At 27.0% G+C, this 12,164-nt stretch overlaps 2 protein-coding genes across 4 annotated transcripts; one reads left to right on the top strand and one right to left on the bottom strand.

Annotated features, from left to right (window-relative positions):
- The first annotated feature begins 187 nt into the window (after nucleotides 1–187).
- LOC127281231 (exportin-4-like) lies at nucleotides 188–6,395 on the top strand. The gene is made up of 12 exons (XM_051304850.1): nucleotides 188–275; nucleotides 992–1,381; nucleotides 1,452–1,719; nucleotides 1,825–2,273; nucleotides 2,350–2,611; nucleotides 2,686–2,948; nucleotides 3,012–3,451; nucleotides 3,525–3,808; nucleotides 3,887–4,062; nucleotides 4,138–4,436; nucleotides 4,513–4,741; nucleotides 4,853–6,395. The coding sequence occupies exons 1-12, from the start codon at nucleotides 225–227 to the stop codon at nucleotides 5,138–5,140; spliced, it is 3,399 nt and encodes a 1,132-aa protein (XP_051160807.1). The 5' UTR covers nucleotides 188–224; the 3' UTR covers nucleotides 5,141–6,395.
- A 2,134-nt stretch (nucleotides 6,396–8,529) lies between these two features.
- On the bottom strand, nucleotides 8,530–11,959 carry LOC127281242 (glycoprotein endo-alpha-1,2-mannosidase). 3 transcript variants are annotated; one of them, XM_051304875.1, is made up of 6 exons: nucleotides 11,855–11,943; nucleotides 11,579–11,765; nucleotides 10,468–11,109; nucleotides 10,086–10,348; nucleotides 9,695–10,013; nucleotides 8,530–9,599 (listed from the first exon to the last, which is right to left on the bottom strand). In XM_051304875.1, exons 3-6 carry the CDS (start codon nucleotides 11,041–11,043, stop codon nucleotides 9,330–9,332), a joined length of 1,428 nt encoding a protein of 475 aa, XP_051160832.1. In that variant the 5' UTR covers nucleotides 11,044–11,109; nucleotides 11,579–11,765; nucleotides 11,855–11,943; the 3' UTR covers nucleotides 8,530–9,329. The 3 variants fall into 3 exon arrangements, with proteins under 3 accessions (XP_051160832.1, XP_051160818.1, XP_051160824.1); XM_051304861.1 differs by having other exon boundaries at nucleotides 11,579–11,959; XM_051304867.1 differs by having other exon boundaries at nucleotides 8,531–9,599; nucleotides 11,601–11,959.
- Between the last annotated feature and the right edge of the window lie 205 nt (nucleotides 11,960–12,164).

Here is a 12,164-nt window from a genome sequence, read left to right as displayed (position 1 = left end):
CTACGCATGACTTACAAGAGCTTTCTCATTGGTCGAAATAACCGCTCATATTTGAAATAGCCATTCCAAACAAGTTATTTTAAATAAACGCGCTCGTTTCGACCAATGAGAAAGTGATTTGAAAATGTCCGCAATTGTATTGGTATTAAGTTGGTAACTTTGTTTTTATTAATAAAGGGGTGGGGGACGAAAAAAATTATTATTTTTATCACATTTATGTAAAAATGGCTGATCAAGTGTTAAGGGAATTAGAGGCTGCTGCCCAAGTTGTTTTAGTAAGTTAAATGTTTATTTACACTATTATAAATAAGCATTTAATGTTAAATAATTATTTTTTAATTCGACACGTTAAACGTACTTTATATTATATCCATATTCATTGAATTTTAATGTTACACCTTCGGGATGAAGGTTATGTTATCGTAGTCGAAAATACATATTTGTTTATTTTGAACAAATGGATAAATAAATTTCTTTTTTACTTTAATTTTGTATTGTAATGAATATTATAGTTTAAATTTTACCAATTATTTATCATTAAAGATATTGATTAATAATATCTTTTTTTCAATAAAGGAGAGAAAATATAAAATGTATAAAATTAGATTTACACCACTTTCATCACAATTAGCTTGTTATTTTAGGAATCTGAGTTTTTTTTATATTCAGAAGCTTTCTTTTCACTTTCTAATGCATATATAAATTATAAACTTAACACCAAAGGTGTTGAAATAAATTTTTCTTTTGAATTAATTTCTAGTTTATAAGATTTGTTAAACCTAATTTAACACCGAATTTTCTAATTCGATGTCAGTTTTTCACATTTTTTCTTCCAGGAAAAGATAAATATTGAAATTGAAAACAGTTGATAAATTGAAATTGTAAAACAATTTTATTGAAATTGTAAATACTTATTAACAAAGAAATAGATGTTTTTAATTTTAAGTTTAAAAAAATTGAATACTTGAATTTATGAATGAAAATTTTGCAGGCACCTCCAAATATTGTAACCGCCGAGCAGAGACAGTCTGCGGAAGCAGTGTTCTTGACTTTTCGAAAAACAAAATCGCCCTATGAACTTTGTCGACAAATATTAGAGACAAGTTCCGTAGACTATGTCCTCTTTGAATCTGCCGGTTTAATAAAATCAGCGCTAATTCGAGAATGGACATTTTTACCTCCAGATGATATTGTTTCGTTGAGACAATATCTCTTGCATTATATCATCAGCAAATCCACATTGGCACTATTTGTGAGGGAAAGAATATTACAAGTGATTGCAATTATGGTGAAAAGAGGAAGCGTGGAGGATTTGGGTGAAGAAAGACGTCGGATATTAAATGAAGTTGAAGGTCTCATTATGAGCGGAGATATGCCAAGGGTAATTGAATAATATTTCTTTAAATTCTTATTTTTGAAAAACAAATTTTAACTTTTTTTTTCTTTTAAAGCAACTTTTGGGATGTAGCATAATATCGTCATTAATGCAAGAGTATGCAACGACTGTAAAATCATCTGATGTTGGATTAACATGGGAGACTCATTTTAAAGCCAAGGAACAATTTGAATTGACTGATTTAAAAAGGATATTTAAATTTTGTGTTGGAGCACTCGGAGAATTGACTAAAGAAAACATACGAGAAGAGACTTTACCACTTGTCAAACATCTTTTAGCCATATCAGACAACATTCTCTTATGGGGATTCATTTATGCAAATTATATCCTTTTTATAAATATTTTCTACTTTTATTTTTAATTCTGAAAATTTTAAATACGTTATTTTAATTTAAAAATAATTTTTATTATCCTTAATTCCATTGCACTGCCAAAAAGATTAATAGGAGTTTTTGAAACTGTTCATGAATCAGATGTACCATCATTGCGTTTGAATAGTTCTTGGCAAGATGTGATTCTCGATCCGGCTGTATTAGACTTATTTTTTACTCTCTATTGGAAAGTGCGTACTAATTTACAACTTGCTCATCATGCAAGAAGTTGTCTTGTTCAATTGGGAAGTTTAAATATGTTTGGTTTCTCAAATAATGGCAAATTACAATATTTGACGGTGTATTTACAAAATTTTCTCAAGCTTCTCTCGAACATTGAAATTATCGATCAGGAAGCTCTTGGAATTGCTAGAATTATAAGAAAAATCATGACATTCTTCCAAAGTACATTAAAATCATTACCAGAAGATTTATTTAAATCATTTATGGAACAAATCACGAGATTAACTTGTCTATTTGCTGAAGGTGCTGCTCGAGAGGAATCTGTAAGTGTGTAATTTAAAACAATCACTTTTTGGTCTAACTTTTTTTTCCACTAATTTCAATATTATTTTTGTTTAGATGTGTGCAGATGATTGTTTATATATGGAAGCCTTTGAGAGAATGCTCGACATTTGGAGCACAATTACAAGCCATTATAATGTGTGTTATAATGAATTTAATGAAAATAGTTTTGTACAAATATTTAATACGTACCTTCAGTGCCACTTATCGCCTCCTGATGGTAGTAAAGGAACAGGAGGTAGAGAACTCAGCAACGAAGAAATTAATTCGTCCGAGGAAGACGATAGAACTAAATTTAATTATCAGTTACACAGTATAGGTAAATAATTGTTTTCACTGATTTTTTGCTTGAAAAAATAAGTGACACTATTTTTTTTCGTAATTTGTTTTCAGGAAAATTGGGAAGAGAAATTCTTGGTCACTCGCTACCACTTTTAGCTCGACTTCTTGAGGATCGAACGAGCAGATTGCGAGCTCAACTTAGTAGTATAGTAAGTCAACCTGAGACATTAAAAATTTCAGGTAGTATGTCTCTTGAAAACCTTTACGAAGATTTGCATTGGATTATTCTTCTTGCGACTCACGTTCTCTGCATGGAATCGGAAGGAGAAGTGGCGACAATGCCATCTGAAATTATGCGCTACAGCATGAAACAGGTAAAAAATAACAAAAATTTGACATACACAGTTTATAAAAAAAATTATAACAAATATTTTTAGGTACAAAATGGCCAAGTTGATGTAAATACAACGTTACAACTTTTGGCATCACCACAAAGTAATTTATCGGACATAAATGGTGCTGAACAATCAGCAGATCACGTTGTTAGACTGACAGCCGCTGTTTTTCGAATAAGCGCAATTGAAAAAATTGCTATTGAAGCGAATGCGGCACATATTTTGAGTCCCGAATTAAGTAGTACAATCATGTATTTTTTACACAATTGGTCATTAAATTATTTGATGCCAAATGAAGCGAATTACTCGGAGATTAGTACAATATTTTTGCAAGCATTCGGTGAGGATAGCCCTGGAGGTTTATGGACTGTTAACTTTTTATTAGAAAAAGTTCTCTATATGCTTGAGTCATTTAAAGGAGAGGAAACTTTAATTAAGGAGATTATTCAATTATTATCGGCATTAGCTCAATCACAATCCAAGTATGGATTTTACTTTTTTTACCCCTGGTATTATTGTTATTATTCTATTTTGTCTTAATTTTCAATATTGTAGATCTGGGGCTTTACTGAAATCCGATCATTTTGCGAGATTGGTCGATTTAGCGACAAAGGCACATTTTGATTTGTCACAAATTGCTAAACGAGGTTTATCGAAAGCAATTGTTCAAGTTGGCGGAGCTATTCAAGATGCAAATACAAAGGAACAATATTGGTTGCAAACTTTACAACCTTTACAAAATAGATTCAAGGAAATAATCTCCAATGAATCATTCTCGAGAACCTATCATCAGGAGAATGTTAAAGTTCAAATTATTGATATACTCGAATCAATTATTGGTAAAATTTTTTACTCCTTTTCACTTTTTACTAATTATTTTCTAATCGTTAATAAAAAAAAATCATTATTTATTTCAGGGGTCGTTCAAGGAGTTCAGAGTTCAACAGTTGATATTGTTTTTCAATACACGAGTGTTATTCTAAATGAACTTCCTCAACTTCTATCGTTATACAATAATTATGAGCAAGTGGTGCAACTTATTTTAGAATTATTTTGCGAGTGCTCGAAAGGAATGCTTTGCTATTTAACGGAGGTAAAATATTTCTTTTGTTTTTTTGAATTTTAAGAGTAGAAAGAAAATTAATAGTCATTTTTAAATTAATTACAGTCAAATAGCACACAAATGTTTCAAGCATGTTTGCATACTGTACAAACGTATGCACGATGTAACAGTAATCGATTGACTGTCGATACAACAGCTGAGGAAGATAGTTTTCAGGATATCCTTCTACTTATGAAACTTTTAACGAACTTACTCAGCAAAGATATTTTTGACTTAAGTCTCCCGGATCCTGATTCTAGTCGCGATCAACCTTTCACGTCTGTGAATGTATTTTTGTATGGTTTGAATATTGTGATGCCCATGATGACCATTGATTTACTTAAATTCCCCTCTTTATGTTTACAGTGAGTCTTTTTTTAATTGCTTTTTCGATATGAAATTATGTGAAAAATTATTAATTGGCTTTCTCCTTTTTATTAGGTATTTTAAAATGATCACCTTTGTGTGTGAAGTTTATCCTGAGAAGGTTTGTGCACTGCCGGCAGATTTACTGCAACAATTACTCGTCTCTGTGGAATTGGGTTTTTTCTCATTTGGACACGACGTTACTATTTTGTGCTGTGATATTGTCCATGTTATGGCCATGCATATTTTTAAGGAAATTAAACAAGGACGACCAAGGGGTCAACTCATGGCCCCATTTATGAACGTAAGTTTAAATTTTTAATTCCTATTATTTAACGTTATCTTCAAAAAAAAAAAAAAAAAAAACTAGAAAAGAAAGTGACATTTTTTCTGGACATTTTCAATCTTTTTACAGCTGATAATAAATCTCATCTTTAATCATCAAATAAATTCGGATCTCATATCTCACACGAGTATACCATTGTATTATTTAATTTGCTGCTATCAGGAACAATATCAGCAAATTGTCCAGAATCTCATAGCCTCACAAGCAAATTCACAAATAGCTGAAAGGCTCGCGGCAGCTTTTACCGAACTCACAGCGAATGTTGCATTAAATGGCGAACGTGCAACAAAGCTTAAGTTCAAAGACAATTTTGACAAATTTATTGTCAGCATACAAGGATTCTTGATAGTAAAATAAAAAAAATATCGAATATATATATATATATAATATAAATATATATATTGTCCATTGTACTTACTGTAATACATTTTTTACGACTCTGTCTCTCTCAGTAATTGCAAAAAAGAAAAAGAGAAAAAATTGTGAGTGTATACGTTTGTAATATTAAGAAAAAAAGTGAAATGATTTCTATACTAAAAATGGGAAAAAAGACGAATTTTCGGAATGTCTCAACGAATATTGCTTTCCGAATATTTTTTAATACAAGCGTACAAATAGAAAAAAAAATCAAGCCAATACATTCTTCCAGTCATCGAAGCTTGATAATATTTTTCAAATATAATCTTTTCAATTCTCAATAGAGAATTATCTGAGAGTTATTCTTTTTTCAATGATAGAAAAAAAGAGAACTTTCAGAATAATAATATTGAACAAGAAAAAAAAACTCCAATATTTTAAAAAATCCGAGAAACTCGATGTTTTTTAAGAATGATAATGCTGTGAAAATTAAATTTTAAAGTACCAGTATTTAGTCTCATATATACACAAAAAATTATTTGCTCTGCATTTTTACCTTCGACTTTATTGCACATCAAAGAGAAGGAATGTTTAAAAAGAGTAGAAAAATGTAGTTAAGCTCTAATTGTACCGTAAATCCATATTCAGTCCATTTGTGTCGTTATTATGCAAATTTATATATATATGTATATCATATAACAATGAAAATGCTCATTTTTGCTTAAATATTCTATAAATTTTTAATCTTTGACTGATAATTGTAGTAGCATTTGCTGTTTGTGGAACTGAGGAATCCAAAAGAGCCGAAATCAAAATTATATCTGTGTATAGTGTAATTAAAAATATTTCATATTGGTACTTTATAACAAACATTAAAGCAAAAAATTCAAGCTATGTTTTTTAAGTTTAAAAAAGACAAATTTAAAGCTAACTAAAGTCTTTAAATTCACTTTAAACACTTAAATCAAAGCAGAACTGATACAGAGAATATTTTTTCTCAAAGACAAAACTCGGATTAATTTTTCAAATTTGACAAAAGCATATTTTTTAGATTTTTTCGCTTGTAAAACAAATATTGTATCAAAAAGAATTTGATACAAAATCCATTGTTTATATTTTGTCGATTTGAGTATTATGTACAGTGATTTTTTTTTTGTTTATTCTTTTGTGTATTGAAAAAGTATATTCATCCATACAACTCCATTTTATTATTGTAAAATTGAAAAATCGAATTTCAATAAATCTGTACATACTACTTTGCATGTTTTTTCAGATTTCTTTTCTCTAATTGTATGTATTCTTTTTAAGATCTTTCTCTAACATTATTTTCTGAAAAATTTAAAATCAATTTTTAATATCTTTTTTGGTTTTTTTTAACATCTAATAAAATTTGAAATCAATTCTAATGGAAAGTATATAATGTAGAATAGTATTAATTACTGTAAATAAAATTATTTTATATTTACAAGAAGCTAAATACCAATTGAAAGTATTCACACATGCAACTATTTTATGTTTTTATTGATAATGTAAATGTGTAATGAATATTTAAAAAAAATGTATATTTATCAAAAAAAAAAGAACGAAATTTGTGCTACAAATATAAATGTGTCCTATAAATATAATGTTCTTTTTAAATGGTCTCTCGTCTTTTTTTTAATTTTATGAAGTTCAACCTATTATTTTATAAGTTATAAAAAAGTTACGTTTGAATTTTTATTTATTTTTTTTCTGTTTAATAAATTGTTTATAGTTTTTTAATAATTTATATCTATCAGTGGGTCAAAAAATCCATAATTTTCAGGAATTTGAATGAATGTAATTTTATTTACCCGTTTTTTGTGCAATTATTCTTTTGCACATGTTTCAAACAATATTTTATAATGATAAACATGAGATCAGTGCTTATATTATTAAAAGTGTAACTTGAATATTACAATATCAATCCTAGAATTATTATGTTCTAGATATGTATATAGCAATTCGTCAAATAAATTATCGAAGCTTAAATAATAAATCGACTATTATTATTTTGTTGTTATTAATTCTTATTATTATTAGTTACAGACATTTTTTTTGTTTTTCTAGAAAGAAAAGAGAATTCAATAAAAATTATTGTTGAATCATTATGGAAAAATTTTTCTTTGAGGACCAATTATTATGATTATTTTGAAATACATTTTATATAATAAAATTTTAACATTTATACAACACGATAAGTTGAAAAATCTAAATTACTAAATAGATATGCTTTGGATATAAATTTTAAGATTATTATTTAATGTGAATGTAACTTGATTAAAATCCTACAAAGATTATACAGGAAGAAATACCCTGTAAGTGTTAAGAACAGGGATTGATTATTGTCTATAATATACATACAATAAAGGTACACCAAAAATTTTCCGAGATTTTTTGAATTAAAATTTTTTATGTTATATATATTTACAAATGTATGAGATATTATTTGTTTGAAAATTTATTTTTTCGGATTTATTTAAGAAAAAAATTGAAATTACAATTAGAAATTTTATTAGATCAATGGAAAAAAAAATATTTCTCGACTTGAATTTTTGGTGTATCCAAATGGAGTATCCAAAATTTAGTGCTTAGCTTTCGTGGAAGAAATTTATTCCCTTTCTTTTGTTTCGTGACTAGAATTCAACCTCGCCATTATTAATATTAGATTATTGTATCAACATTGGTCACCAATATTTCACAAAATTCAAATTTCTTTTCACAAAACCTAATTCTTTGGTACATGTTATTTATTAATTATTTATTCTTATGAAAAAAGTATTATAAGAAAAGTAATATATAGGCATATAATAAAGTTTTAAATGATAAAGTTTTATTTTTATTAAGTGACGATTACTTTTGTTATAATATTTTTTTCGGCAAGGAAAATATTAGTTTATGAAGAATACATTTAATTTTGTTAAATACTTATTACGCAATATGAGTATTAATAATTATTAAATATTTAAAGCCATAATATAAAGAACCCTGATTAAAGTACACTAATATGTTTCAAAATTAATTAATATTCTCATCGATAATTCGAATGAGAAAATTGTAACTCAGTTGGTAGTAAAAAAATATTTAACAAATTCTTAAACAGTAAAATTTATCACATTCATAATTATAAATAAATGATAACACATTAGAATTAAATATCATTATTAGAACTAATTAAATTAATTATATTCAACTTTAATTCGTAAATTTTAATTTAGAATTTAATTATTATTTAGAAATTCCATTTTAATTTATGAATTTAATTACAATTTACAAATTCAATTTTAATTTACAAAATTCAAATTCTTTTGTTATTAATTAAGTAATTCATTATTTTTTTAATCACTATAAAGCAATACACTGTCGGCTGTCCATAAATATTTTTTTTTATATAAGAAACTGCTTAAGACAGTTTAAGTATTAGAGTATAAAATATTGAAGAAAGAGTGAAAGAATGTTTTTTATATTTCTCTAAAAAGAAATTATTAAATTCATCAATATTATCACTTGGTTGATATTATAATAATAAAGACAAGAAAAATTGATTCTCTAAGTCAGTTAATGCTGAAAAAGAAAGAGTTAAGTCTTAAAAATATTTTTAAAAAAAGAAGGTATAATTTAATTATTAAATAATATTTTTTGTTTAATAATTAATATTAAATCTGAAAAAGAAAATTATTTAAATATTTTTTCTTGATATTCAAAAATATAATACGTTTGTTAAAATATTGTTTTTTTTCTAACAAAATTCCAAATTTTAATAAAAATTAACAATAGACACATTAATAAATTAGTAATCAATTAAATGCGACTTTTTCATAATATTTATCACAACATTTTTTAATAGACCCGAAGTATCGATTATTCTTCCCCGAATTATTATGTATTAATATTGTTATCTCCAGACTCTATTAGCATCATATTTTTTTTATATTTAAATTGGTAAAAATACTTGTTCTCTTCAAAAATTTAAAAATTTTCAACTTTTTCGAGAGACGAATAGAAAAATGAGTAAAATTTCAAAATACTTGAAGAGAAATTTTATATTAGAGAGACATGATGAATTTTATCTGTAACAGATATGCTTGATGATGAATGGATAAAAGTTCTTTTTTTTCTGTATAGAAGATTAAAATACGTCGTTATAGAATAATAATAATAATTTTTATACTTATTGAGCTTTGTATCTTTCCGTGAATTGTTGAACCCACCGTTTGGTCAAATTTAGGTAAAAATTAGGACCTTCTGGTTCATAATCTAAATATGTAAAGTCTTTGTTACTTGCTGGTTTTGCTGGTTCTATTTGTGTTCCTTCATGCCATTCATTGAATGAAGTTATTGAAATTGTCGTTGCTCCGCTACTTAAAGCAGTTCTCCATGCAACTTCATAATATTGTCCATGACGACGTGGCCTCGTGTTATCCATGTTCCAAGGACGTACCTCAAATCGAAATTCAAGAGGAAATTATTTTTTTTTATTTTGCAAAAATAATTATGATTTCAATTTTTTATTTTCTTTTTGAATTTTTTTTATACCTGTGTATCTGCATAGCCGGGCCCAACACTTGGAATAAAGAGAAGTTTATTTTGAACGGCAAATTTATTCAAATCCTTCCAATTTTTCCAGGTACTTCCATAGCTGAAGCCATTTACCGCGAAGTAAGTATAAAATCCATCAAAATGTGATTTTTTAATATGACTTTTGTGCTGAGATTCCACTAATAAACCTATATAAAAAGCATCCATTTCTGAGCCTCTTAAAGTCAAATTTCCTCTCTCCGATAATAATTCCCACCAAGCACTGGATGGAAAAACGTACGAGTCGTAAATGTAAATAACTGGTAAAATTGCTCCACTGAAACATTTTAAAAATTCATTTATTTTCCTATCAAGATAACGTTTACAAAAAAAGTATCAGTTTACTTACTCGTCTTCTCTTTTTAGTCTATAAAGCGCAGGATGCGATCCATAATTTGTGAATAAATATTTTATATGATCCAGTAAATTAATTGGATTCCTTCCCTCGTATGGTTCTATTTGTGGTGCAACTTTTAATTGATAACGATGTGCTGCATCCAATAAGTCTGGCATTAATATGTCAGTATTATCGGCGACTGTTTGAGGAGTCCATGAAACAATTGCAACGCCAATTCCCGTGTCTTTTAATTGCTTCATATGCAAATCAATCACCTGTAAATATAACTTTCATTAAAAGCTTTCCTATTTTAAAAATGAATTTTAAAATGATTTCATTAACAAAATATGGACATCATAATATCGATTAAAATAGATAATAAGTATTTAATTACTTTGGGATCAAAAGAACTGTAACAACCCAAATCAGGATAAAAATTAGCACCAATATCGGCCGGGGGATCATGACTTCCTTGTGGAAAGATTCTTTTATCATTTTTTTTCCAGTTTGGCAAATAATCATGATTCCAATGCTTCCAATTTCCATCGTATTCCTTGGATCGATACCAAGGATAATAAAATATATGAATATTATAATTGGGTTCGACAATAACGGAACTATTTAAAAGTGGAAGAATCTTATTTCTCATACGTCGTGACATACGAGCAATTTTATTTTGAACACTTTTCTCTCTCATCTCTTTATATCTTCTGTTGTTCATTTCCTTTTGATCATTATTTTCAATTACTTTCGGTGTTGTTATAGGATCAATTTGTTGATTCACAACCGTACTCCATTCGACACCCGGTGTAACCGGATGAGGTTGACATTTAATTGATTCCAATGGTGTTAATTTTACAATTATAACTGCTGCCATTAATGTTGAAAGCACCAAAACCACTGCTGACAAGTAAAAACATCTCCTCAAGGAGACTGATGTCATTACTCCAGTAATCATTGTGAATGTCATTTTTTATACTTTCTTTAAAATATACTTGTATATTAATTATATTTAAAATTTTATATCAGTCGAAAGCTGAGAAAAAAAGATTAATGGTCAATACGATAAATGATAAATTAAATAATACAAATCCACTGAAAAGAAAGACAATATAAATAAAAACTAAAAAAATTATAATTAAAATAATTTTCGACAAAGAATAGTCATTGTTAAATGTAATATTAAAATACAAATATGTTATAAAAAACAATTTTTTCTGAAAAAATTAGAAACAAATTATTATAACGAAAAGAAGTAGGAATTCAAAGGGTAAGGAAAAGTGTGCTTGAAACAATAGAAAATCAATATTGTTCAGGATGGCAACAATATATAATAACAATAATAATAATTTCTGATTTGAGAACTGTATTATAGAAAAATATTCAATAAATAGTAAATTATAAATTTAATAACTTATAAATATATTAATAATAAAGAATAATAAGATATTACTTAAATTAAATATATAAAAATAGAACTTATAAGAAATAAATAAAATACAGACATGCTGGATTATAATTCGGCACCTTTAAGAATTGCACGTTTAAACACTATTACTTTAGATTTATAATGTTTAAAAGAACATCACTATAAAATTTTAATAATATTATATAGTCACTTTCAATAAAAGCACTTTATCTATATCACAAGTTGTGGGGAAATGATCTGCACTTCGGCAAAAATGCGGAAAACTGCAAATGTTAAAATTATTGTAAAAATATTTTATAGTAAATTTTTATTGTGACACTTTGGAGAAAATTTTTGCAACGACACAACTTACGAATAAACTCAGTTTTATAAGAAAAGAAAGACAATGAAAGAACACGAAAGAATTTGACACATTTGACATGAGATCCGCAGCTAAACTAACCTCTACACGAAATGCATATCGAATTTCTCGAACTGTAATCGAAACTGCGATTTAGCGCGTAATTTGAAATATAATTAGTATACTGTTAATATAATTGATAATATTGTTTCAAATTTATTAAATATATGTACTGAATATTTATAAAAAAGAATTATTATTGTTATCTAACATAATAAAATGTTATTCACTGTAAAAAAAAAAAACAAAAGACTGAATCGAT

Source organism: Leptopilina boulardi, unplaced genomic scaffold, assembly GCF_019393585.1.
Source record: "Leptopilina boulardi isolate dan_hultmark-lab unplaced genomic scaffold, ZJU_Lbou_2.1 LbouV2_112, whole genome shotgun sequence".
NCBI classification, from domain to species: Eukaryota; Metazoa; Arthropoda; class Insecta; order Hymenoptera; family Figitidae; genus Leptopilina; species Leptopilina boulardi.
Note: the sequence above shows the minus strand (reverse complement) of the source record. Positions and strands in the feature narration are given on the sequence as shown.

What these genes read in the sequence shown, in the direction of transcription:
- LOC127281231 (XM_051304850.1), top strand. Translation starts at nt 225, where the DNA reads ATGGCTGATCAAGTGTTAAGGGAATTAGAGGCTGCTGCCCAAGTTGTT. An exon ending in TGAGCGGAGATATGCCAAGG is followed by an intron (nt 1,382 to 1,451) that starts GTAATTGAATAA and finishes TTTCTTTTAAAG; the next exon opens with CAACTTTTGGGATGTAGCAT. An exon ending in TTATCAGTTACACAGTATAG is followed by an intron (nt 2,612 to 2,685) that starts GTAAATAATTGT and finishes ATTTGTTTTCAG; the next exon opens with GAAAATTGGGAAGAGAAATT.
- LOC127281242 (XM_051304861.1), bottom strand. Translation starts at nt 11,043, where the DNA reads ATGACATTCACAATGATTACTGGAGTAATGACATCAGTCTCCTTGAGG. An exon ending in AGACTAAAAAGAGAAGACGA is followed by an intron (nt 10,014 to 10,085) that starts GTAAGTAAACTG and finishes AAAATGTTTCAG; the next exon opens with TGGAGCAATTTTACCAGTTA. An exon ending in CCGGCTATGCAGATACACAG is followed by an intron (nt 9,600 to 9,694) that starts GTATAAAAAAAA and finishes TTTCGATTTGAG; the next exon opens with GTACGTCCTTGGAACATGGA.